Source organism: Eurosta solidaginis, chromosome 4 (genome assembly GCF_040869045.1).
Source record: "Eurosta solidaginis isolate ZX-2024a chromosome 4, ASM4086904v1, whole genome shotgun sequence".
Taxonomy (NCBI): Eukaryota; Metazoa; Arthropoda; class Insecta; order Diptera; family Tephritidae; genus Eurosta; species Eurosta solidaginis.
In genome coordinates, this window is record NC_090322.1 from 58,222,169 (window position 1) to 58,249,975 (window position 27,807).

Here is a 27,807-nt window from a genome sequence, read left to right on the forward strand (position 1 = left end):
TTTTCGATATCGAAAAAGTGGGCGTGGTTATAGTCCGATATCGTTCATTTTAAATAGCGATCTGAGATGAGTGCTCAGGAACCTACATACCAAATTTCATCAAGATACCTCAAAATTTACTCAAGTTATCGTGTTAACGGACGGACGGACGGACGGACATGGCTCAATCAAATTTTTTTTCGATCCTGATTATTTTGATATATGGAAGTCTATATCTATCTCGATTCCTTTATATATGTACAACCAACCGTTATCCAATCAAACTTAATATACTCTGTGAGCTCTGCTCAACTGAGTATAATAAAGGGCTTTAGTTTGTGAAAATGGAAAAAACAAAAAAACGCAGGGTGTTTATTTGCGTCAATACTTTCTTTAAAAAAAAATCATAAAAATCGGTTTGGTACTTCTTGAGATTATCCGTTACAAACATTGCCCATATAAGCATTTTTATATAATTAGTATAGATTACTTATTAAGGAAAAGGTCTTATCACTTGGAGCTCTTTCACAAACCTGATGAAGGAATGGGGGTCACGATTTATAAGACGGTGCACTGCCTACTTTTTATCCGAAGTTGTATATGGTGGTTTAAAAAAACGAATTTTTTAGTCAGTATCAATAACCCGATGGCGGAAACAAAAAAATTTGCTCTGGGCCGCTTTAGAACTGCGGTTGCCGTTTAAAAAAGTAAACGGCTGCATGATCCACAGTATACATATGTATCTTCACAGAACACCTTTTTGTTTTGCCGTATTTACATAAAACGTTTTACTGCATTAATTCGCCTGACAGATGAGTTCAATGCATGGCCGCAAATATATCTTGCCACACAAAGAATATGAATTGTAAAGCGAGACAAAAAGTTGAGATATTGTTAACTTAAGGCGAATTTGCAAAAACGCTTTGACAGCAACATTAAAACAACAATGAAACGCATTGCTGCGTCCTTTGCTTTAAATCCACCAACGAGCTTATGCTAAGGCCAGATTTACATAAAACTTTTGCCGCATTGCTTCGCTTTGACGCTTTGACAGCGACATAAGTTAGAAAAATCTTACATTTAACAAACTTTATGTAGCAAAATATTAAAATAAAGCATTGAGTTCGCTTGTCAGACGAACTATGACGATATAGACTTTCTCGTGTCCATGGCGGAACCAGGAACAGGTGACCGCCGGAAATCAGCTGATTGGTACTTTTTTAGTATGATTTGACACATCAACTTCCGGCGAGGGCAATTTTGACACTAGTCCATCGATTAACAAAAACAAAGTACATGGAATTTGTATTTATATTTGTATGCATGTCACCGTGCTGCCACCTTGTATATGTAGTTCCGCCATGCTTATGTCAAATTTTTCAGCATCGAAAAAGATTTTTATTTGGCTATATCTGTCCGTCCTTTAGCACGATAACTTCAGTAAAATTTGAGATATCTTTACGAAATTTGGAATAACTTGATATGTTGGTTGACCTTATGACACAAAATAGAAATTTTTGAAAATTTCGGAAAATGGGCTTGCCACCGCCCACATTCGGGAGAAGACAATTTAATAGCTTTGCAAGGCATTGAAGATAATAAATTGTCCTTGTTTACTTCGTCAAAATAACAAATTCGGTTGGCAAACATGCCCACTTAAAAAAAAAACTGTATCGAAAAATGGAAAAAATTCGATAGTTCATTGTCAAAGATCAATAAAGTTATGAAACTTGTTATTATCGTAGTCGCAAACAAATTTTCCGAAGGTTTTGTGCTAAAGATGTACAAATTATTTCTCGGATTTACACAGTACATTCAACTATGTATAATAAGATATACTTTTTATTTAATTTTTCATCCATGGGATTTCCAAACTGATAGGATCGGAACGAAAAAAGGGCGCTGAAGCTGCCAGAACAAAAACTTGGCGCAATTTACCTCTATTTTCTATTTGAAAAAAATTGTTTCCCAAATTTTTGATGTTACGCATTCCAATATTTATAAATTCATATACTTACATACATACATACATACATATGTACGTGAGTGTGACAAATATTTGTTAACAAAATATTTGGGGTTTCTCTATTTGAACTTATTTAAATATGTGAAGTATTTGGTAAAATTTGCCTAATTTCACTATTTAAAACAAAGCCAGTATAGGTCGCTTTACGAAAAGTAGAAAACAAAAGTGTTAAGACAATAATGATAAAGACTGTTCCGAAAAGAGAGTGCACACTTTTAGTTATCATTATGGCTAAGGTACTGTTAGAGAGTATGGTCCGTTCTGGTTTTTACTTTAAGTTCTTCATCGATAGATTTTACACAATGTTTGCTCTACTGCTAATTGAAGAACAAGAGCATGGGAAAAAGTGAAGATTTAGCATAGTAGATATGGTAGCAGTGCCACTCTACGACCAAAAAATGTGCTAAACCGTTTCTTCCCTCCACCCGCACTTCTTACATCTGCTTTCGCTGAAAAGGCCTAATTTAAAAGCATTTGACGCAAGAAGGCGGCGTTTAGTCAAACTACCCATCATAGGCCGACAGTCTCCTCTTTTCAATGATACGAGAACCTTTGTTACAGTTCAACAGTGCAGCTCCGCGCTTGGTTCCACGCCTTTCTTGCTGGGTCGATCATGTGCAGCTCTCGCCTTCTTTTAATCTCGCCCAATCTGATTGCGAGGTCTCCGGTACAAGCTTCGAGGGATGCGCCCTGTTTATCTAGCTCATCCGCTATTTCATATCCACTATTCCCATATGCCCAGGCACGCAATATAGATGTAAATTACTAATTAACCCTATTCTTTCCAGGGATTGCTTGCACACTAACACATTTTTAGATGCTGTGCTATGAGAGATATAGTGTAAAAATTTTCCGGGCTATTATTTAAGCTATTTTCCTCCTTCTTCCGCCTGAAAAGAACAGCAGTGATATGGCAGTTTCTAGGCCGTACCCCTTCGTTTATTTTGGAAACATCGGTATACTCATCTGCCACTTGAGCGCCCTTCGGCCAACGTTACACCTCAATTGTGGCTCTAAGAGACCTCTATTGTGGCTAAAGAGCTAATTTTTTGGAAGCACTTTCCACTTATGATAACTGCAGTTTCATCTGTATACGCCGTAAATTTCAGGGGTCCCCCATCGAACCGCCTGAGCTCTGAGTTAATGACCAGAAAGCAGAGGCTGTATACAGATTTTGTGGTCTCATAAAGCCCCATTACGAAGTAATGTTCCTTCAGCTAAATATGCAGCCAATCCATCTGGTTAGGGCTGGATGTACTACAATGTTCTCAAGGCCCTCTATGATCGCCTGTTTAGAAACATTGTTGAAATCCCCGCAATATCTGGGAAGACTCTTAAAGATTACTTCTTACCCACTGCAGTGCATGTTTACCGACTTGCCTTTCTCCATCTCTCCTCTTTATTTCCATAAGATATTAAGTAGTTTATATTGGTCGTACGACCACCTGCCCGACAAAGCTGGCTTAGCTGTCTAATATTAAAATTGGGGAGTAAGCCATCCTCCACAAGAGCGCTCGTAGGTCATCGTTAGAATACAGGAAGGCTCCGTTGGAATACAGCGGAATATAGCTACTGGCTGCCCAATTGCCACGATCCGCATAACACCCTGGACTAAGGGAGCTGGTAGTTCTTCTTCGCCGACATCACGTCAGCCTCCTATGAGGCGTAACAGCTTAGATGCACCGCTCAGCCACATAGTCGGGCGCTATGGACTACGGCTAAGTCCTCACACCATAGAAAAGGTAACTTTTCTTGAAAAAGGTGTACAAAAGTAAATTAAAGCTGGTAAAAACAAAACTCTGTGAAAATAAAGAACACTTCTTTGGCTTCCTTCCTTGATCATTAAAAAGAAAATTTAAGAAAAAACGACAAAACTCGTCGAATTACAAGGGAAAAAGTGTGCACTTTCTTTTCGGCACAGCCTTTAATTGAAAGCAAATAACCTTTATCATAAGACTGATTTACAGTCAAAAGCAACTTTTTTTAGCCTAGAAGTTGTAGTTGTTGTCGGATAAGGTGCCATATGTTGCAGACCTTACCAAGGAGGAAAGATCTACATACTTTTTCAAACTATCTATAGAGTTCATAGCTCAAAACCAGGGATGCACCTTAACGTTAAGCTAATCGTTTATCAAAAAATTTCCACCGTTTCCGTTGAAACACTTCGAAATATTATCGATAAAGAAATTATCAAGATAAATTGTATCTCGTTTTTAATCGAAACAAAAAGCTTTCGGTAACGTTAAAAACGTTAACAAAAACGTGATACTTTATGTTTGAATTGTGCTGGCAATGCTATAGCCATGGTGAAGCCGTAAGGTGGTAACAGCGAGCGGACATACACACAAACTTCATGTAATTTGTTTGTGTAATTCGTTAAATGTCAAAAATACTCTGAAAAATGTTCGTACTGTCAAAATTCATGAGAAAAGTTGCAATCAGTTTGGCTAATGCTTTCACTTTTAATGACTCCGCCATCAATCAGCTTTGCCAGCATAGTTTGAAATTAATAATCAACATAAGCGATTTGATTTCATTTTGATATGCAGAAAACGAAACAAAATCATTTCGTTAATTTGACGTTCTTAACGTTAATAAACGAAACAAAGTCATTTCTTCTTCTTCCACATTATCGTAACGAAATGATATCGGTTCGTTGGTTAAGCATGCCTGCTCAAAACTATCTACACACAGCCTAGCGATATATTTTCCCGCTCTACCGAGATCTCTCAATCACCAATTAACAGGATAAAACGTGTAAATATGAAAAAAAAAATATTCCCACTTAAAAAATATAAAAGCCTAAAATTATTTATTTACAATATCAGGGCTTATAATAGCTTTTTACAAAACAAATGCCTTTTAAATACCAAAAAAAAAGTTTACCTCAATAATCACTCATTTCTTAGCAAAAAAAAATTTACTTCCGTTTATCGGCTGGGCAATGCACCCAAACAAACGATGCAAAATTTGCTAAATACTTTTTATTTTATTTTGCGGCATTAACGGTACTGTTACGTTATCTATACACAAATAAAAGTAAATATACGAAAGTACATACATATATATATACAGTGTCGGACCAAACATTCTCATCACCATTAAATAGCGAGTTTTAACCATTAGAGCGCGGTATACATATCATAAAAAACGCTCAAGAAAAATCTTGTATATATTTCTTGTGTAAAAAAATTTTGATTGGATTTTCACATTTCCTTTATCTCTGTTCTCTACGAAGCGGCATCACTTACCTGCAAGGCACGAAAGTCAGATTCAGCAATGCATTAGAAGAAAATTTGTTAAAACTAACAAATTCGAATTGAAAATGCACTTTAGTTGAAGACGATACACTAAACAAGAGAAAAGAACACTTGTGCTCAAATAGAATTGAAAATTCCATTCAAAAAACTCATAAATACTGTCACTGTTATCCCCGGTATTTAACCAACTGTGTTCGTACAGGGTTGTTGCTGATGATATAATGAGACACACTTACATATGTATATTTCTTGATGAAACCAAGGCCCCCTTAGAGCCTCCTGCGATTTACAACCAGATTGACTGAATTTTTGTATGTGTGCGTGTCGGGTATTTGACGCTTGCCCCGCGACTATCAAATAAAAAGCCGTCAATCAACATTTGCATTGAGAAACCGTAGCGTTCGGTCGTTAATATGTCGTCATCGGATGATGAATTTTTTACTTGCAACTACAGCAGTTTTATTAGATAATAAAAAAATTAATAAAAATTTTATTAAATAATAATAAAAGCTTTACATTCCATAAAGCTGGTAAACGTTGATAATTTTCAATAAATTTTAATATGAATTGCTGTTCTTCCGCGCACTTGTTCATTTTGAATGTCGACACAAACTAAATACAACACTGCTGTTTTGTCAATCACACCCCGCGACTATCAAATAAGCTAGCGTCAAATGAAAAAATCAAAAATTTTTGATTTTCATCAACGTGTAGCCGACAACAAATACGTGTGTCACGAAGCCATCCGACTGCACTAACACACACAAAATTCAGTCAATCTGGTTGTAAATCGCAGAAGGCTCTTATGCACTTATGCTAAAAAATCTTTAGAAAAAAGTAACACAAAGCGTGTGAGTTTTCTTGAAAGGTGGATACTACTTGACAAGCGAAATTTTTCTTCAGCATTTCTTGAGCGTTTTTTGTATGAAATTTTTCTTTTTTTACAAATATCGCTCATGCTTAATAAATTTCATTTAAGAAAAATATTCATACTTTTTACATTTTGTGCTTTTTACTTTACTTTACTTTTTTTCAGACCAGCTTTCGCTTCTTTTCGATATAACCATGCAGTTTTAGGATTTCGTTATATTAAATTTATATATTTATATTAAATTAAAAAAAAAATTTAAATATTAAGCGCAGTTTTTAAGCTACTTACACTTACACTTTAATTGTCAGATTTTTGCTTAATTTTGTGCAAATTATGCAGCGTAAGCAATATCTGTAAATAAAATTAAGTCAACTTTAATATGAAAGGCCTTTAATATAAAGTTAAGGTTCGTCGTTTAATCGAGGTGCTTTAGTTATGACCGATACTGTATGTGTAAAAGTGTTTGCCTGTATGAATATGTACATTAGGGGTAGAACTTGAAATTTTCGAAATGAAGGCAGCTTAAAGTTTTGTGTATTTGATATTGGAAGTGTTGCTATAGCAATTTCAAGCTACGGATCGTTAGCAACTTTTTTATTTATAATTTTCCTTTCTTTTACTTTGTTTTGTATTGACGGTTGCTGATTCTTTTTATTCAGAGTTGGAAACAATATATCAGTTTTTCATGTTGCGTATTTGCAATGACATAGCCAATGCATAGTCGTATATTTTGTTGGGGTATTGTGAAAATAAGCTACGCCAGTTTGCAAATGCAATCATGCTAGACCATTTGCACAAAATCTTGAACTCCCTAGAGTAGCGGAGTATAAGGGTACTTTTTGGTACTTTTCGTAATTTCTGCCCCATTTGAACAGATAGAAGCTTCGAATTTCAAGCAATGCTTACAAATATTACAAAAAATTTTGTCTAAAAAAATCGTAGAGATCGGTCATATATATAACTTATATCACATGTTTGCAACGCATCAGCAAAAATAAACAACTACGGTTTTTGAGGTTGCGTATTTGCCATGACGTAGCAAATGCAAAGCCGTATATAATTTTTTGGAGAATGCAATGCCAAATATTTATTGCTTTTGGAATGCAATCCACAAAGCATGTTTTTCGATCCAAATTGTGTAGTATATTTACAGGCGCGCATCAACAGAGCCTTGTTACATTGGATTTTTAGCAGCGCTTTATTTAACAATGCCTTCGCTGTTCACTACTACTTATTTACTTACTTACTTACTTACTTACTTATTATGTTTTACTTGTACTAGGTCTCCATTGCAAGCTTTAGTTTTGAGCCTGGTTAAATCATATATTTGAATCCACGCTATCTCTAATTTTATTACAATTACGTTTTCATATTAAAAAAATAATAAAGTATTATCACGTCACGTTTTAAGTTTTCCGAATGGAACACCTAAATTTTCACATTTTCCACAATGCAAAAATATACCTGAATATTATATTTTGCAATTTTTTTTATTTCACCGAAGTTTGGTAATATAAAATATAAAATATCTAAATTTGAAAATTTCCCAAAAAAGAAAATCATGGATGAAAAATTTTAAATTGCTTCTACCTTTTCCTATCAAAAAATTACATGACATATAAATTGAAGGTGGCCATACTCAAAATATTGAATCGATTGCACAATTTAATTGAAGATTTCACGGGGACTTAACTTAAATTTATCGCGTTTCTAGATTTAGTTTTGTATTATAGAGCCTGCAAGATTTAACATGTCTCTCTCTTCAGAGACCTAAATCTCTACTGAATCTCTAGATGGAGTCATAGTATGGAATTTATTTGGCGCACTGAACCAATGATTTAAAAATCCCATAAACGTGAGGAAATGTTTACAATTGCTGTTGTATAATATGTGATTTTTGATCTATCTATCAAAATAAAAATATATATTCTTAAAAAAAAAAGCAGATAACAGATATACAAAAACGAAGACAAAAATGGATTCTGTATTTTATTTATCTACTGATTGAAATCAGAAATGAAGCTAAATTGAAAAAAGCGAATTTTAATTCAAAGTACATTTTAGTTTTGATTGTTGTATAAGACACAAAGTCATGGAGGTTGAGAAATATTTCTAAAAATAGAATTCAAACTATAATAATAATAAAAAAATAAAAATAAACTTGGATTCTTAGAAATAAGAAAGGCGACGCAGTTTTTTTTTGTTTCTGAAATAAAATTGTTGCCGACAATAATTGGAAATCGACAGTCACAAAGAAAAGAAGTAAGAAAGTCTCAGTTCGGGTGAAACCGAAAATTAAATACCCAGCTGTGCACTTGAAACGCTGTTGTTAGTCAGTTAAATGTAGTTATTGCAAACTTTGTTACGAAAAGTGGGCGTGGTCTTTAACGAATTTTAATTATCTTCACTCAGTCTATATAATTTCATGTCTTTAACGGCTTTTGATTTACGGTTTCTTCCAAATTTTCTTCTTCTAAATGTGGGTGGTGCCACGCTCATATTCCAAATTTTGTTGAATCTCTGTTTTGCGTCATAAAACCAATCCACCTACCAAATTTCATTAGCTTAGCGGTATTCATTTTTGGATTATCTCATTTTTTGCATTTTTATAATTTTTCGATATCGAAAAAGTGGGCGTGGTTACCGTTCGATTTCGCTCATTTTATACCAATCTATTCTGGGTCCAGATTAGCCCGTATATCGAATTTGGTGAAGATATCTCAATAGTTTCTCAAGTTATCGTGTTAGCGGAGGAACAGACGGACGGACGAACATGGCTTAATCACATTTTTCTCGATACTGATGATTTTGATAAATGGAAGTCTATATCTATCAAGATTACTTTATACCTGTACAACCAATCGTTATCCAATCAAAAAGCTATAATACCCTGTGTACAAGTACAGTTGGGTATATACATAAACAATGTTGAACGATGGTGCTAACAATTGACAGTCAAAATAAAAATTTCACAATGACAAATGCAAATCAGCGTTGTCGGAAGCAAATAAATGCTAACTTAACAAGCATGATAAATAATATAAGTTGAATTTAAATTTCAATTTTGAAAACGCCAACACGAAGGCTTTAGCGAAAAGAAAGAAGGAAATTATATTGCATTGGTGACAATTTTGAAATCCGACAGAGACATTTTGGTCATTTCTTCATTGAAATTTGACATGCGAAAGTATGAACCTTGATAATTTTTTCATGAAATAAATTAAAGCGTTTAATTTGTCTGAAACAAAACTATAAAATTCTGCCGCAACAAAACCAACAGTGCCATTTCTATACAATACGAAAAGTAGAGCTAGTATATTCAAACCTCGTAGCTCGATTTCTCTACGCACATTTTCCCTCTACTTCAATCTCTAAAAACATCGTTCTAAGGTAATATCGTAATCGAATTAAGTGTATTATGCAACAAATCGATCTTTACTACTACTATGGAGTTGTTTTTCATTATTTCCTCCCCTACGCCGTAGCTGTTATGTGAGAAAAATGTCATACCCCTAATTTGGTACGATCACAAATATGTTCGTGAAAGTGAAATTTAACGCTTGGCTACTAAATAACAAAAACAAAACTTCAAACCACTGCAATAATGACGAGCAATAAAAGCTTGTTAACCTAAGCGTGGAGGAGTAACTTCTATGAAAAATATATGCATATACAAATGCAGTTTTACAATGTATATTAGGATGTCCGTTATTTAGCAATTTAGTTTTTTTTTACGAAACGCGTTCTAAAAATTAAAAAGGACGTATCCATCAAAATATAATATATATTCGTTATTATTTCAAATGATGGCACGAAGTTGTTGTATTCTCTCTATAAAATTGTATAGGATTTTTGAACTTTTAACAAAACAAAAAACCTTTCCTTGGAAGGACTAAAACAAACTTGACAATTGATTTTATGCAGTTGGCGAATAACACAGAGCTAGACGACAATCGACAATGTAAGCAGAGTACCATTAGCGGACGATATCGCCATCGCAGGTATAGTTCGTTAAGCGTCTCTTTCGCCAGCGCAGAATGAGGGTGTTAGTTTTCAAATAGGCTGGGTAGCTTCGCCCATATAGAGCAGCGATGAGAAAAGAGCTACGGCTTCCTCCCCGTACGCGTGACTGGCACTCATATTTTGTTACCGAATGACATGTAGATATTACTATATAGAACAAGTAAGGAAGGCTAAGTTTGGGTGTAACGGAACATTACATACCCAGCTGGCAAATTACAGCTTGCAAAACTTTTAAATTACCTTCTTTTAAAAGTGGGCGGTGCCACGCCCATTGTCCAAAATTTTACTAATTTTCTACTCTGCGTCATAAAGTCAACCCACCCACCTACCAAGTTTCATCGCTTTATCCGTCTTTGGTAATGATGCGATAAGCACTTTTTCGGGTTTCCGAGATTTTCGATATCGAAAAAGTGGGCGTGGTTATAGTCCGATTTAGTTCATTTTAAATATCGATTTGAGATGAGTGCCCCGGAATTTCATTTCATTAAGATACCTCAAAATTTACTCAAGTTATCGTGTTTACGGACGGACGGACGGACATGGCTAAATGAATTTCTTTTTTCGCCCAGATAATTTTGATATATAGAAGTCTATATCTATCTCGATTAGGTTATGCCGTTACGGTACCGTTATGCGAACAAAATTAATATACTCTTTAAGCTCTGCCCAGCTGAGTATAAAAATAAACAGTCTATAAAAGATACCATTTAAACATTTTTGAAATATATAAAAAATATATAAATACAAATTAGACATTTGATATTATCGTGTCGCTTATTATTGGTTATGCCAAAAATTTTGCGTAATTTTTTGTTTTGTAAAAAGTACTAAAACGCAATACAATTTTACATGGAAACTCGTCTTTGCGGCACTATTTAAAATAAAAATTCTGAGATCTTTTGGTTGATAAATCGTTTCGGGAGCTTCCTTTCTATACTTGCACATGCAGGCTCCGAGATCCGCACTGTTGTTGCTGTTGTTGTTGTTGCGATAAGGACACTCCTGAATGTCCTGGGGAGGGTTATCGATGTTGATGGTCCTTTACCGGATTCATAAACGTTCCAGTAAAAAGCACCGATAAGGTACTAGCACGACCACCTCGAGCACGTCGAGGCCCGCACTCCGGTAGAAGGACAAAACTCAGATCGATCTAAGATCCCTTGGAATCTGCAACTGGCGCCATTTGACTGCATCTCACCCGACCGCCTCACAAAAACTGGCAAAGTAAAAAACCTAATGTATTTTAGATTGAGTCAAAAAATGAATTCCAACCAAGCTTCAAAATTTTCAACAACTAGCGCTAGTAGCAAATTGTAGCAGTCGCTGTTTACTGCGCCATTCACTTAGCGGCAGCGGAAGTTAAGGGTACATTACTTTATATTCCCGTCTACAAAACTAAGGATGCCATTTACTGTGGTATTTCAGTCCCAGTAACAAAACCACTGACTTCCCAGTATATGCCAACTCAACAGCATTATAGATGTCTCAGTCAAAAGTTAAGAAGTTAACTTTTTAACTCAGAGTTAACCTGACATGAGGGTTTGAACTCATAATTTTTTGATAATTTTTTTCAAAGAGGTCTGAACTAAAAAAAAAACTTTCCGTTCTGCAAGTGGACCTTAAACCTAGTTTACATATAACAATACTATCTTCCTACTTAACTCCCAATTGTTAATTAAATAACTAGATTTCTCATTAAAATTTTTCCCTTCGATAATCCGTAATTATGCACAAATTTTAGAGATGCCGATTTAAAAGAGAAACGTGAAAACTTGACACGATAGTAATCTAGTCCATAGTGATGGAACATATATAAACGCGTAGATTATCTATTGAGGATTTATTGTAGATTAGTGCATGTATAAACGTGGCCTTAGAGTTACTACATATCGCAATTGTGAATCGTATTGCTTGAAATTTTTGTTTACAAAATTATTTCATTACTTTATTTTTTCTTTTTTTTTTACTTTTAGTTACTAACTTTTTTCAATTAAATTTTTTTTAGCATTTTTCATAATTAAAAAGGCAAGCAAGTGGAATTTTTTTCACATACAACTTTTTTCGAAAGGTATAAATGTTTACTTTTGTCAGAAATTTTATCGGGGCATTATATGAAACAACTATTTTTTTAGCTTTCGCGTGAGGAGTTTCTTTCATCCTACGCAAATTTCATAGAAGCGAGAAAATGTCGTAAACTCGTAATTCATGAATCTTTTGATCATAAGTTGGTTTCCTCTTCATGGCGTTTAGTATGATTATTTCGATTTTAACTTAAATGTATATATGTTTGTATGCAGGACCGTATTATGGGTTCGCTGAGGCCAAAAGATTTTGCTGGGACTTGTAAACTTAATACGAATATCCCAAGCTATGAGAGATGTAAGAAGTTTCGTTCCAATGACATCAATTGTTTTTACATGAAATTAATGTATGAATGGGGCTGTGACGAATTGATTTTCCCTTAATGTCAAACTTTCAATTAACTTACCGTCATTTGTAAAAGTTAAGTAACTTTTTAACACGAGTAAACTGTTGAAAAAAGCAATATGTTACTGAATTCAGTTACGTGCTAGGCGGAACCACTCACATGAACTGGACCTGGGGCCCTCACATCCTTATTCCGGCCTTGTATGTTTGTAGGTAAATACCCAGAAGGAAAAATGTTCTAGATCTGAACCAGTGCACTTCTTGAGCCTAGGCGTAGTGTGTGGGACTGTCTGATGTATGGGGGAGTAGAGAATGTAAGCATAAGAGGTGAAGTCACTACACTGTAGCGTAATGTGGGAGCAATGTATAAAGGCAAGCAAGAGAAAGGAAAGAAAATGCAAGGAAAAGAAGGGAAAGAAGCGGGAGAAAATGAAAGAAGAGGCAAAGAAATATTGGAAATCAAAACCGAATCCGGAACCTATACTGCACGGCGTGTTATCAATTTGATATCGAAGTAGTAACGGTTTGTTAGCGATGAGTTTTCCGTGAGTTGCCGGTTTTTATACGTTTCTCATCGACGTGTTATCTGTTTGTTATTGGTGTGTTATCGACGCGGTATAGACGAGTAATCGATTTGTATCGAAGTGTTATAAACCTTCCTCCAATAACAAAGGTTGTACATTTTTTATCGACGATGTATCGTTTTGTTATTGATTTACTATAGAAATGTTGTCGACTATTTATCGAATATGTTATCGATATTTACCGGTAAATCTATCTATCGAAAAATATCGGTTATCGATTTGTTTTAAAAAAGTTGTTGATTTGTTATCGATATATTTTCGAATTTTTATCTTCGCGTTATCGCTTTTTTATCAAAAAGCTAGTTTGTTATGAAACTGATATCGATAAAACTTTAATAAAATCGGTAACACATCTGTAACCCGTCGATTGCAAGCCGATAAGAAACCCATAAAAAGCCGTTGACTCGGAGATAATCATCCGCCAATAAAACAGATAATTCGACGATAATTTTGCATTTGATAATAGTTTATCGGTGTCGGTAACAAGCCAACGAGGCTCTTCTCAAATAAGTAATTATTTGTTACTGATAAAGTGATCTCTGTTTTGGTTTAACTTAAACCCATAGGCATGCTCTAGTTAATTAAAAAAAAAGTTTTCTAGACCCGTATATTAGCACATCAAACTGGACGAGTACTTAGTACTCACGCCTTTTTTCTAAATATTCTTTCTGTATCTGCGTTGACATGAAGAAGCGATACTGCTTGCTGTAAATTAAAAAAATTTCAAGTTTCTTCAAACTGACTATCAATCCAGGGTGAATACGAAAGCCCAGAAAATTTAAATTTCGGCGCCCATATTTGGAAGGGAGAGACTTCCATTGAGTCGGGAGAGACGGGTGAAGGAAGACTTCATCCCCCTTGGTGTTCCCGATTTGCGCCAGTTATTGCAAAGCAGAAATAAATGTCGTACCTTGCTGAACAACGGTCATAATCGCCTACCCGATTAAACGCCATTTAATAATGACGATGATTTAAGCTTATTTCATAATTCTATGATAATTATTTCCTTATTTTTTTTTCTTGTTTTTTTTTTTTTATGTTAATTTTTTTATTTCACTTTTCTTTATTTGGATTTATTCTATTTGTGCATGCAAAACTCCGTCTCTTCACTTACTATTTTGATCTTCGTACGTTGAACTGCTTCGACTTTTTGTTTGTTTATTATTCTCGCTTAAGCTGTAACAATTCTAGATGTTTGCTAAATGAGTCAGATGCTTCCAGAATAGTTGTCTCATTTGGAACTTTTCATGTGGCGAATGCAACTTTCTTGAGTACACTCTTGTTGTGAAGAGCGCACAACTTCAAAATTGTGGGTATTTCCCTTTTTTTTTTTTTGGTATTTTCACATAAACACAAATTCCACAAGAATATTTCTTCACATTACGTGTGCACTTTCTTTTTTGGTCCCTGATCTTCGTTTTTTTTCTTTTATTCTTTTGTTTTTCGTTACGTGCACTAGCAGCTTAACAACAGGTATTTCTATACAGCTTGACGCATGCGCGTTGACTGTTTCTTCATATGGCAAGGTAGTACCTTCAAAGCCACCAAAATTACCTTTCCTCCCATTTTTCTTTACATGCTTTTTCTTGGGTTAATGCAGTGAGCGTATTTTTGTTAGTTGAGTAATGAAGATGATGTAAGCAAATTTCTCTCTATAGCACAACTTATATTGAATGAGGGCCATGATCAATACAAAGCACTTGTTAGCCGCTTGTGCATAAAATTTATTTTATTCAATTGTTTCCTGTTAACATAAGTAGATCAGTTGCAAATTTCCCAACATTTAGTCAATAATTTGTGATCTTAGTTTTTCAAAAGAAAATTGTGCCCACTTTTAAATCACTTGCTCCATATTTAAATGTCAACACAGTTAACTATTCACCTATCGTGTTTAACCTCTTTCAATTACTTTGCGTATCTAATGGTCGCCACCGGACGTGGTAGTCATCACGTACGTTTAACACAGATGTGCAAAATAATGCAACTAACTTGGCTTGTTTGGTTCTCATTGCTTTCTCTATTAATCAAGCTCATGTTCTTCCATTTTCATGTTTACTTTGATTGTTCATCGTTTGCCTCTTTAGTGACATTTGGCAAGTGATGTGATGTCAGTTGACTTCAGTGTGGTTAATATGAGTTTTAATTTTACCTAACAAACTATTTAAGGCCTTTTTACATAAGATGAGCAGGTGAGGCTCTGGCGATCCCAATTTTCTCATTAGGGGTGGGGACGGGATGTCGTACAAGGTTCAATTTGGTCATATTTAATCATTCCTCAGATGGTCGGGTTAGTACCTGAATGAAGCTTGTTAGCGGAATGTACCGGATTACATATATTCAGAAGAGTGCCTCCAGAGTGTCAATTTTTATAATGATAGTTATTTACAGATACGATAATATGTTTGCAAGAGTTGCTTTTTTCTTAAAGGAAAAAATATTATTATAATTATATTATTATGATTAGATACATGCCGTAATCTAACCAGCTCGCATATGCGACAATTGGGCTACTACCAGAAGTGTTGGCCCCTGTGAGTACCGGGTTCACACCTCAGAAGACTGTCAGAATATATTTTGCAACTTTAGCAACGAGAGCAGCTGAGATAACTGACTTTTTAATTCAAACGAATAGGATGTTTTCTTTCTTTACTGAAAAATCTAATTCAATAAAATTTCCACATATGGGTACAATTTAAGAAATGATGTGATTGGGTACAAGGCGATATAATGAGGTGAGGCGGTGATATGATATGATCTGAAAAGTTGATGGAGGGGTCTGATGCTATGATACTTTACAGACTTTTTATGTTTATAGTAATTTGAGGATCATTTTTAAAACAAAGAGTTGCTTTTGCCTAAAGAAAAAAATATTAAGAGCAATGCCACAGACATGCGGTAGTCCAACTACTTAGTTTGATTTCCCGACAGATTAGCTAATACCAGTGCCAAAGCCTGTCAGGAAGTAGTTTACCATTGAAGCAACAAGAACAAGTAAGATAATTAACCATTTATAAGAGTAATATTTTTTCTTACTAAAATGAGTAATGTATGCTTTGAATTGAAATTGCCACTTTTTAAGAAGTGAAGTGATTTGGTACGATATGATCTAGCAAGGTGAGTTGCTGATATGAGCTGATCTGAAGAGTTCATTTGATGACGGGGTCTGATGCCCCTTATATGAAATATGTTCTGCTCTTAAGTACGCACTTTTTTCAGTTTAAAACACAAAGATAACTCATTTTTTTTATTTATTCTTCTCTTTACAGGTGGCTGCTGTGGTTCCACCAAAAAGCGCACTATTGTTGGCGGTTGGGCATGGGCTTGGTGGCTCGTAACAGATGTGCAACGTCTCTCTCTTGAAGTAATGACGCTCAATCCAATGTGCGAGAATGTGGAAACAGCACAGGGTGTTCCATTAACCGTGACGGGAGTGGCACAATGCAAAATCATGAAGGTATATTGCGAATAAAACGTATATTCATTCATTTCACAACCTTTACTATTTTCCAACAAAAATTCGGATATAATTCAAGTGATATATATAATTTTTTAGTTTATTATAATTTATAATAATTTAGCGCTTTTTTAGCTATGCGTTAACAGTTTGAAAGATGTAATTGGAAGAATTTGTTTTGCTAAAACTGTCTATAATTAATTAACTTTAGGTATAGAAAATGGCATGTTAGTGTAAAAATACAGCTATGTTATTTAGTTTTAATTTTTAACTATTTATTTCTTTTTTTTTATAATTTTCAGCAAAAATATCTTATATTTTATAATTTGAATTTTTAATAAATTTTTCTAATATTTGTGGTACTTTTATTAATTAACAACATTTCTCTGGTATTATACTGTACGACTAAAAAATAAAAAAATAAATAAAAAAAAATAAAAAAATTTAATTAAAAAAAAAAATTATGAAAATCTATGTAGCGTAAAAAACCTAGAAAAAATAGAGACAACAAAGTAAGTCACAGTTTATAATTTTTTTTTATACTCAGTTGAGCAGAGCTCACAGAGTATATTAAGTTTGATTGGATAACGGTTGGTTGTACATATATAAAGGAATCGAGATAGATATAGACTTCCATATATCAAAATAATCAGGATCGAAAAAAAATTTGATTGAGCCATGTCCGTCCGTCCGTCCGTCCGTCCGTCCGTCCGTCCGTTAACACGATAACTTGAGTAAATTTTGAGGTATCTTGATGAAATTTGGTATGTAGGTTCCTGAGCACTCATCTCAGATCGCTATTTAAAATGAACAAATTTCGAAAAACCGAAAAAGTGCGATAATTCATTACAAAAGACCGATAAAGCCACGAAACTTGGTAGATGAGTTGAAATTATGACGCAAAATAGAAAATTAGTAAAATTTTGGACAATGGGCGTGGCACCGCCCACTTTTAAAAGAAGGTAATTTAAAACTTTTGCAAGCTGTAATTTGACAGTCGTTGAAGATATCATGATGAAATTTGGCAGGAACGTTACTCTTATTACTATATGTACGCTTAATAAAAATTAGAAAAATCGGAGAAGGACCACGCCCACTTTTAAAAAAAATTTTTTTTTAAAGTAAAATTTTAACAAAAAATTTAATATCTTTACAGTATATAAGTAAATTATGTCAAGATTCAACTCCAGTAATGATATGGTGCAACAAAATACAAAAATAAAAGAAAATTTAAAAATGGGCGTGGCTCCGCCCTTTTTCATTTAATTTGTCTAGGATACTTTTAACGCCATAAGTCGAACAAAAATTAACCAATCCTTTTGAAGGGGCATAGATTTTATGGTGCTAACTGTTTTCTGTGAAAATGGGCGAAATCGGTTGATGTCACGCCCAGTTTTTATACACAGTCGTCCGTCTGTCCTTCCGCATGGCCGTTAACACGATAAATTGAGCAAAAATCGATATATCTTTACTAAACTCAGTTCACGTACTTATCTGAACTCACTTTATCTTGGTATGAAAAATGAACGAAATCCGACTATGACCACGCCCACTTTTTCGATATCGAAAATTACGAAAAATGAAAAAATGCCATAATTCTATACCAAATACGAAAAAAGGGATGAAATATGGTAAGGTAATTGGATTGTTTTATTGACGCGAAATATAACTTTAGAAAAAACTTTATAAAATGGTTGTGACACCTACCATATTAAGTAGAAGAAAATGAAAAAGTTCTGCAGGGCGAAATAAAAAAACCCTTAAAATCTTGGCAGGTACTACATATATAAATAAATTAGCGGTATCCAACAGATGATGTTCTGGATCACCCTGGTCCACATTTAGTACAAGTTTCCATATAGTACAAATTCATTCTAGAGTCACCCCTGGTCCACCTTTATAGCGATATTTCGAAAAGGCGAACACCTATAGAACGAAGGCCCACTCCCTTTTAAAAATACTCATTAACACCTTTCATTTGATACCCATATCGTACAAACAAAGTCTAGAGTCACCCCTGGTCCAGAAAGGCCCACTCCCTCTTAAAATACTCATTAACTCCTTTCGTTTGATACCCATATTGCACAAACGAATTCTAGAGTCACCCCTGGCCCACCTTTATGGCGATATCTCGAAACGGCGTCCACCTATGGAACTAAGCCCCACGCCCTTTTAAAATAATCATTAACACCTTTCATTTGATACCCATATCATACAAACAAATTCTAAAGTCACCCCTGGTCCACCTTTATGGCGATATCTCGAAAAGGCGAACACCTATAAAACGAAGGCCCACTCCCTTTTAAAAATACTCATTAACACCTTTCATTTGATACCCATATCGTACAAACAAAGTCTAGAGTCACCCCTGGTCCACCTTTATTGCGATACCTCGAAAATGCGTCCACCTATAGAACTAAGGCCCACTCCCTCTTAAAATACTCATTAACTCCTTTCGTTTGATACCCATATTGCACAAACGAATTCTAGAGTCACCCCTGGTCCACCTTTATGGCGATATCTCGAAAAGGGGTCCACCTATAGAACTAAGCCCCACGCCCTTTTAAAATAATGATTAACACCTTTCATTTGATACCCATATCGTACAAACAAAGTCTAGAGTCACCCCTGGTCCACCTTTATTGCGATACCTCGAAAATGCGTCCACCTATAGAACTAAGGCCCACTCCCTCTTAAAATACTCATTAACTCCTTTCGTTTGATACCCATCTTTCACAAACGAATTCTAGAGTCATTCCTGGCCCACCTTTATGGCGATATCTCGAAACGGCGTCCACCTATGGAACTAAGGATTACTCCCTTTTAAAATGCTCATTAACACCTTTCATTTGATACCCATATCGTACAAACGCATTCTAGAGTCAACCCTGATCCACCTTTATGGCTATATCCCTAAATGGCATCCATCCATAGAACTATGGCCTACTCTCTCATACAACCACATTCCAGGGTTTCCCTCGGTTCATTTTCCTACATGGTTATTTTCCCTTATGTTGTCACCATAGCTCTCAACTGAGTATGTAATGTTCGGTTACACCCGAACTTAACCTTCCTTACTTGTTATTTTCACAATTATTAGTAAATGTTAAACAAATTTGTAGCGTGATTTTTTCATTCACACTTGATCAAAATTAAATCATCAAACGCTTTTTGTTCATTCTAAGGTCTAAGTCTTGTAGAAGTATGAACTTGCCAAAAGTTTTCTTTGTGTCTTGTTTCATTTGCATATAATATTTTTGTATTTATTTTTATTTCTTTTATGGTCTTTAGCTTTTAGGCCCATTTGCACAACAGCAAGTTATATTTCTATAAATTAAAATAAATTTCAGAAATATATAAGTTTAACCCCTTGTGTGAGGTTAACTCTGGGTCCGTATCGGAATCAATTTTTCCCGCAATGTATAAATATGAAATTGCCAAATTATTTATACCAATTATGATAATTTATAAATCCAACTAGTACGCGAAGTCTCTATTTCACATATGTCGTTATTCGGACTCACGATTTCAGAGCTGTTTTGATTCAATGTTTGAGTGAGAACTTGATTTCGGTACGAATCGTATTCTAGATCTAATAGCTGTGTCACTCCTAATAGCTGGAGTCTTGGCCTGATGAGCGCAACGACGAGCACAAAATGAGCTCACTCGATTCCTCCTCCAAACCGCACTTTCTACATCTGCGATCACTGACTAGGCCTAATTTAAAAGCATGTGACGCCATATCAGAATACCTAGTGTACACTCAGGATACCTACCAGGAACCTACAGTGCTTTCAATGATAAGAATAACTTTGTTAGGCTAAGGTTGCAAGACCTGCACATTATCTTCGACACTTTCAGTCTCGCGCTTGGTTCCACGCTTTTCCTTCCTGGCCAATATTATCCATTTCTATCCTTTTTTTCTCGCACAATATAATTAGGATGTCTACGGTACAAGCTTCGAAGTATACGCCCTCTTTAGCTAGCTTTTCCTTATCCTGATTCTTTTTAGGGATTCATTCTATAATTGCTATAATCGCTGTTTGGATGTCAATGTAAAAATTGACCCTGCTGTAGTTTACACTATTTTCCTCCAGTGTTTCAACTGCTTTGGTCACGGCTACTACTTACGCTTGTAAAAGACTACAGTGTTCTGACAGGTTTTTATTAGCAGATTAGCGAAGTATACCGCAGACCCTACTCCCTCCAACCTTTCACCTTTATTGCATCTCTAAGAATCGCGCAGGTAGGGAATTAAGTAGTCTGATCCAATATTTGTTGACGGTGTACTACTGTGGCCGTATGGCTTGCGCTCAAGCTGCCCGGATGCATTGAGACTCGTTATAGTTGTTTACGCATCCGTTGAGGTTGTTTTCAGGTCTCTCATTATGCCAAGCATTGATAGCCTGTATATCCCCACTTGTTTTTTGAGGTATGTTCTTTTTAGTGTGGCCGTGCACCGAACAAGGCTTTACATCGCTGTAAATATCCAATGAGTGAAAGGTGTTGTTAAGACCCTCCATTATCGCCTGTTTGGAGACATGTTTAAAAGACCCAGCAAAGTCTAAGAAGACTCCTACTGCTTATATTCCAACGCTTTCTCTATGTTACAACGACCTTATGCAGTGTGTCGTATACCGATTTGCTTTTGGTGTACGAATGTTGTGTGTGTTTGAATTTATATATACATCTATCAGCATTCCCCGCCTTTAGTAGGTAAACGTCACGAGCAGTTTTTGCAAGAATTGGGTACGTGATTCATTCTTATGCACTCGTCGAATATTATTTTAAGCCTTTCCACGGCCGCTCTACTTGAAATTGTAGCATTGCAGGAAATGAACCATATTGGTTCATTTAAACTTAGAAAAGTCTTCGCCGCCATTCCATTTCGGTATCAGTCATCAAACCCAGCACCACCCGCTGCTTGATCGAAGTGTAAGTGCAGTCTCATGGCTCCTCTGCATTATTTCCGGATACGAAGCGCTTCAAGGGACTCTTCACTACCACGTGACCATTCTACGTTCTCTTTCTTTATTAGTCTCTGAACTATATTTCCCGATAATTGAACGACACAAGAAAAAATTATTATTTTCGAGAAAGAATGCAAAACTGACCAGATTTAAAATTTTTAATAAATGAAATTTGTACTTTGTATGAGAAATTGAGCTCAGTAAACGCTTACTAATTGCTTAATTAGATGTTTGTTTGAAATAGATATCACGTAAAAAGAATTAATTTTATGTTATTTCATTATATAAAAATATTTATATCTACTTTTATTTCAATTTTGTTATATACTATATTAACCTCTAATTTATTTTCGTTTTTTATGGATCTTCATATCGTTGAACGACCGTTGGCGAGTTTTTATTTGAAAATAAACTTTTATGACATCTAATGAAAGTTCTAATCATATTAAGGTATGTTTATTTATCTTTATTTTTTTTTTCCTTATTTTTTTAAATTTATTTATTGTGAATTTATATGTTTTGTAACTCATGCTCATTTCATCAAAATGAAAGTTTTTTATACTATATTTTTAGTGGGTTTGATGTACTCTAACTGAACTTTTTAGCTTATAGCAGGGACACATTTTTAACAGTTTTTTGGATTTTAGAATTCGGTGTTACTAATACTACTACACGCTTGTTATAAACATGTCAAATAGCACGAGGATTGCCTTTTTTTAACAAACCGAAATTATTACTTAATTGGCGCTTAGCCGCTTTAACGTTTATGGCCGTCCAACAAGGCTGCCAGTTGCTTATTTTTTTGGCCAGCATACACCAATCGGTTAGATCATTTAAACCACTTTCTACCTGGTCCTTCTAGCAGAGTGGGGCCGCCATTTTTCTCTGCTTCCATAGGCGGGTTCCGATAAAAATACTTTTTTAGCCGGAGCGTCATCTGATGTTGTCATGGTCCATGCCACTGCACCGTATGTATATCAAAACGGGTACGACAAGCGACTTGTAGAGCATGATCTTCGTTCGCCGAGCGAGGACTTTACTTTTCAATTGCCTACCTTGTCCAAAGTAGCATTTATTGGCAAGAATGATTTTTCGGTGGATTACACAGCTGATATTGCTGTTTGTGTTAATGCTGGTTTCCAAATAAACGAAACCTTTTACTATTTTGAAATTATGGCTGCCAACAGTGGCTTGGTTGCGCTGACTCTGACTGAGCTGATGGTGTTGCTCGACGTCATTTTGCACAGCCGTATACGTTTTGCGGGGAAACCAAGTTCAGGCATAGCGGCAGCTTCTTTTCGTGCTGTCGAAAGCGACTTTAAAATCGACAAAAAGGTTTTGTGTGTCAACAATTTTTTCGCGGGTTTTTTTCTAAAGTTTGGCGTATCTGGTCGATATTGTATTTACCAGGTCTGAAGCCGCACTGATAAGGTCCCATCAGCCGAATCACAGTGGGCTTCAATCTTTTGCACAATTCATTTCACAGGACCTTAAACGCGACACTAAAAAGACTGATTTCGCAATAGTTGGCGTAGTTTGCAGGATTCCCATTCTTGTGTACTGGGCAAAGAACACTTAGATACCAATCGTCGGGCATGAATTCGTCCGACCATATTTTGCATGGAAGTTGATGCATGCGTCCCACCAACTCTTCGCCGCCTGATTTAAAAAGTTCTGCAGGCAATCCATCAGCGCCCATGGCCTTATTGTTTTTTAATCTAATTACCTTAGGAAGGAAAGCTTTTCAGTTATGTGCAATTGCACATTGTTCGATCATACCTTGTAAATCCCTTCAAGTCTTTCCTACCGTGCGCACATATTGGCATATAGGTATCAGATCTAGAAGTGCAAGTAGAGTAGAAAACTTCTAGTAGTTTTCAAGTGTATGGAGGTATTTTTTAACAGAGGTCCTGGTTTTAGATTTGATTTTCCAGTTTGGTATCCAGCATCGTTTGATTCAGATAAGCCCTTAGCCTAATACACACTAAGTCGGTAAATACCTCCGCTAGGTCGCGCCTGGTGAACCCCGTTATCAATATACATTATCCAACGCTTGCAGAAGGAGAAAACATATTAGGGAGACACGAGTCACTTTGGCTCAATTTCTTTCTAAATAGCTTAAACTTTTAGCTGTCCATAATCAACCCGATATACGTCATGTATGTCCTGCTTTCGATGTGTCCCAACATGACTACAACCATCTTTTCCATTCAAATGTGGAACGTACGCCTCTAACAGCAACATCCCTATGGTCCAACCCTGTTCAACCCGCTAGTTTCTTTCGACTCCCTTCAAAGGAGCTCGGTATGACTCTGCTTATACAGTTGGCTTCTTAATTTTCATTAGGGTACAATTCTTAATATTTTCCAAATTTCGGCAATGGCAAGATTCTAAAGGCTATCACGTAAGCCCCAACTGTAGTTTTAGTGTCGAGGACAAGAGAAGTCGTTGATCACATTCTGTTTGTTGCTTGGCCCATGCAATAGAGGTTTGCGGCAGAGAATCTCTAAGAAGATGCTTATCCTCCAGAAATATCCTCCTTATGTCAGACAGCCAGGCAACCTTACGTGCGTTGCAGTCTTACATAATAACTTCTTAGCTAGTGGATGAATTCATTGCAGCCCAAAATGATTGGGGAACCAAAAATATTGTTTTGTCACGATGTGTTCCTGTGGATCAGCGACATGCAGACAATGAACAGGGATACAACCTAGCCAAGCAGGTGCCATAACAGCATTCTGGTCCAGAGCCCTTCTGTGGACTCACAATGGCTAGGAAAACCATAAATAACTGGCAAACAAAGCAATTCAGACAACACTAGATTGATTGCCCAGAGCAAGGACAAGCCATACTGTTTATACTTCTAACAACGAGAGTTTCAACCAAACTTATTAATATAAGCTAAGCGAAGCTAAGAATTCTCAGTGGGTACTACACAATTGTCATATAGAATGGGGAAGGTAGCGAAGTATACCCGGCCGACCTTACTGTGCTCGTCAAGCTAGCAGCTACAAACCAAGAGCGTCGAGTGGGGATTACAAAAACGGAGCGGGATAGTGAATTTAATGAAGAAGGGAAATGAAAAAGAATAAGCGAATAAAGTTTGCCAATCTGAAACATTTATTTTCTTGTTGTTTCACCATGGTCACTCTAATGTATGTATGAATGTTGCAATCATGTTTTATTGTTGTGTTTATTAGTGTACTTCAATGTGGGCCATTATTATGCGTTTTTTTTTTTTTTGTTAAATCATTTCACTACCAGATCATTTGTAAAACTCTCATTTGTTTGTCTCACGACTTCTCATTTCCTAATGGAATTTAATCTAAGTACTCATACAAATATTTAACAATTTGAACTCAGTGTAATCAATTCATTGTTGTATTTGTGACTTGTTGTTTTTCTTTCAAAAGTTAAAGTTTTTCGGCTTTTAAATGTATTTTTTTCTTTTTTCTTCTCTCTCTTTTGCCATTACCAACAAAATTTTAAAAACAACCAAATTAAAAATAAAAAAAAAAATACATCAACCATCTAAAAAATATCATCATCATCATCTATTACAACCAACAAAACAACAAAAAAAAAATAAATACCAATCAATCAAAAAATAATACCAAAAATTAAACAAACAATCAACCGACACTCTCATTCATTCATCTTCCTTCAACTTCAAAAACAACAATTACAACATCAACAACATTCTGCCACATGAGCAGATGATGAACGTCTATTATTTTCATCATCAGGCTGACGAATTATTGGGCACCGCTAGCGAACAATTTCTGGGCAAGAGCGTTAAGGAGATAAAACAAACAATTTTGCAAACATTGGAGGGACATTTGCGTGCCATACTCGGTAAGTGTTTATGTGTATATATGTATATATATTAGGGTTGCAAAAGATTAACGATTTTCAATAGAATTATCCAAATGGCAGTAAATGTTACTCATACGCAATGTAGGTCTCCCACGTGGGAGCTTCGATTTGGAACAGCGTGTAGTATAGCTTTAAAAATTTGGTTAAGACTCATAAGGCGGGTTTACATAAACGCTTTGGCCACTTTAAATCAAACAAAGCGGCAAGGTGTTTCATTGTTATCTTATGGCACTGTCAAAGCATCAACGCAAAGCGTACACCCACAAAGCAAACTACCGATATAAATTATTGAATTGAAGCGCTTGAAAAATCAATGACTTCCTATGCCGCCTACTCAATTTTACGTTACAAATATAAAATGTTAAATAGAAGTTGCTCAGGATCTGTAGGATTAAGAGCCAAATTTTTAACAATCCTAAGTCGTTTTATAGCTTCGTGAATTCGAAAAGGAAGATAAAAGGGTTTCCATCTACAATGAAGCTAAATGATGGGATTTCCAACGATAGCTTCGAAATTGCTAATATGTTTGCGGATTTCTTCGAATCTAATTATTCAAACACCTCTGATTACCCGCCATCGAATTATACTTTCAGATTGTCTCTCCTGAATTCGCAGGCAGTCGCATATATATGTACTGATGATGTTTGAACTCATCTGGAAAATTTTAAAAATTCTTGCTCTAGTGGTCCGGAACAAATTCCGTCAGTTGTGCTGAAATCTTGTGCTCGATACTTATATCGACCTCTAGCCTGTTTGTTCAATGCCTCCCTGAAGCAAGGGATATTTCCCAAGAAGTGGAAAGAATCATTCATAATACCACTGCATAAATGGAAGTAGTACATGTGTTATAAATTACAAGGAATAGCTAAACTCTACACTATTCGTAAGCTACTTGAATCGATAATCACACAACAATTTGCTTTTAGAGTATCTGCATTAGTTGATTTTTCACAACATGGCTTTTGCAAGGGTAAGTCTACGGTGTCCAACTTGCTTGAGTTTACAACCATTGTATCCAACAGTTTTAAGACTAATTGTGAAATTGATGTTATTTATACTGATTTTAGTAAGGCATTTGATAAAGTTTCTCATTCCATACTTTTATTCAAACTTGATCGGTTAGTATTTCCTCCATTGTTACTCTCTTGGGTTTATTCTTATTTGAAGGAAAGAAAACAAACAGTTATATTTAATAATTGCTGGTCTCGGTTCATAAACGTAACTTCTGGTGTTCCACAATGCAGCCACCTTGGTCCAGTTTTGTTCCTGTTGTTCATTTATGACCTTCCAAGTGTTTTGAAGTGCTGCAAGCCGTTGATGTACGCTGATGATGTCAAACTTTTAATGCCTATTCGCTTATAGGGAATTTCTTCAGGCGGATCTGAATAGTCTAGTTGATCGGTGTAATGTAAACGCCATGTCACTTAGCCTTCCTAAGTGTAAGTTCATGTGTTTTACAAGGAGGTCTTTCCAATCCCATGATTATACTATTGGCAATTATATAATCAAGCAAGTCACTAACTTTATTGATCTAGGCTCTCTACTCTTTTTTTATCACTGGTCAGGCCTATTTTGGAATACGCTTCAATAATTTGGAATCCACGTTATCAGGTTCATTCTGACAAGCAGGAACGGGTCCAGAAACAATATTTTTTTTTTGCTTTAAAACACTTACCATGATCCCATGGAATCCTTCCAAAAATCTTCCCCCCTACTGCAACCGGTTAAAACTACTACAGTTGCCCACGTTACAGAGCCGCAGGGAGATGCTTGGGGTCTTATTTATAGTAAAACTAATAAGAGGGTCGATAAATAGTCCATTTTTGCTTGGTGAAATCAAGCTTAATGTTCCAATTAGGCCATCTAAACATTTTCACTCAACTTTTGTAGCTACATGTAGATCGAATTATGAAACGCACGAACCACTTCGCTGTTTATGTAATGATTTTAATAAACACTGTCAAAATTTCGACGCCTGTGACTCGTTTCTTGGTATTAAAAATATCTTTCGACCACAATAAATTTGTAATTTTAAATGAAGCAAAGAACGCTTAAATGTGATAATACTGTTCAACCCCCTATTTCAAATATGAAAGTACTAGTTATTGGAAACTTGTTTGCAAAATTGTGATTTTATCATAATTTTTATATATATGTTTTCAAATTTATTCTGTATAAATTTTGTCTACTATTAATTTGCTCTATTGTTGCCAATTTCATAAGTTCACGTGTGCCCCCTACTGGGCAAACAGCTCCTTCATGAGTACTTTGTGTGAGGTCTTTTTGAGATACTTATAAGAATTCATTTACATCATTTCACTTCTGCTTACTTCTAAG

The 27,807-nt window shown here is 35.5% G+C and overlaps 2 protein-coding genes across 4 annotated transcripts in view; one reads left to right on the forward strand and one right to left on the reverse strand.

The window, feature by feature from the left end:
* The window catches only part of LOC137249823 (glucose dehydrogenase [FAD, quinone]), a 37,860-nt gene extending 22,705 nt beyond the window's left edge, over positions 1-15,155 (reverse strand). Inside the window, exon 1 of the mRNA XM_067781777.1 lies at positions 14,285-15,155. The gene's annotated coding sequence lies outside the window, so the exon portion shown is untranslated. The remainder of the gene's footprint in view (positions 1-14,284) is intronic.
* Positions 1-27,807, forward strand: part of Flo2 (flotillin-2) — a 305,802-nt gene that overhangs the window by 193,153 nt on the left and 84,842 nt on the right. The window contains exons 2-3 of one of the 3 annotated variants that reach the window (XM_067781781.1): positions 16,437-16,624; positions 25,341-25,449. In XM_067781781.1, coding sequence (XP_067637882.1) covers positions 16,437-16,624; positions 25,341-25,449 — 297 coding nt within the window. Of the gene's footprint in view, positions 1-16,436; positions 16,625-21,926; positions 22,045-25,310; positions 25,450-27,807 lie in introns of those variants that run through there. The other 2 variants (XM_067781780.1, XM_067781782.1) reach the window with 2 other exon arrangements.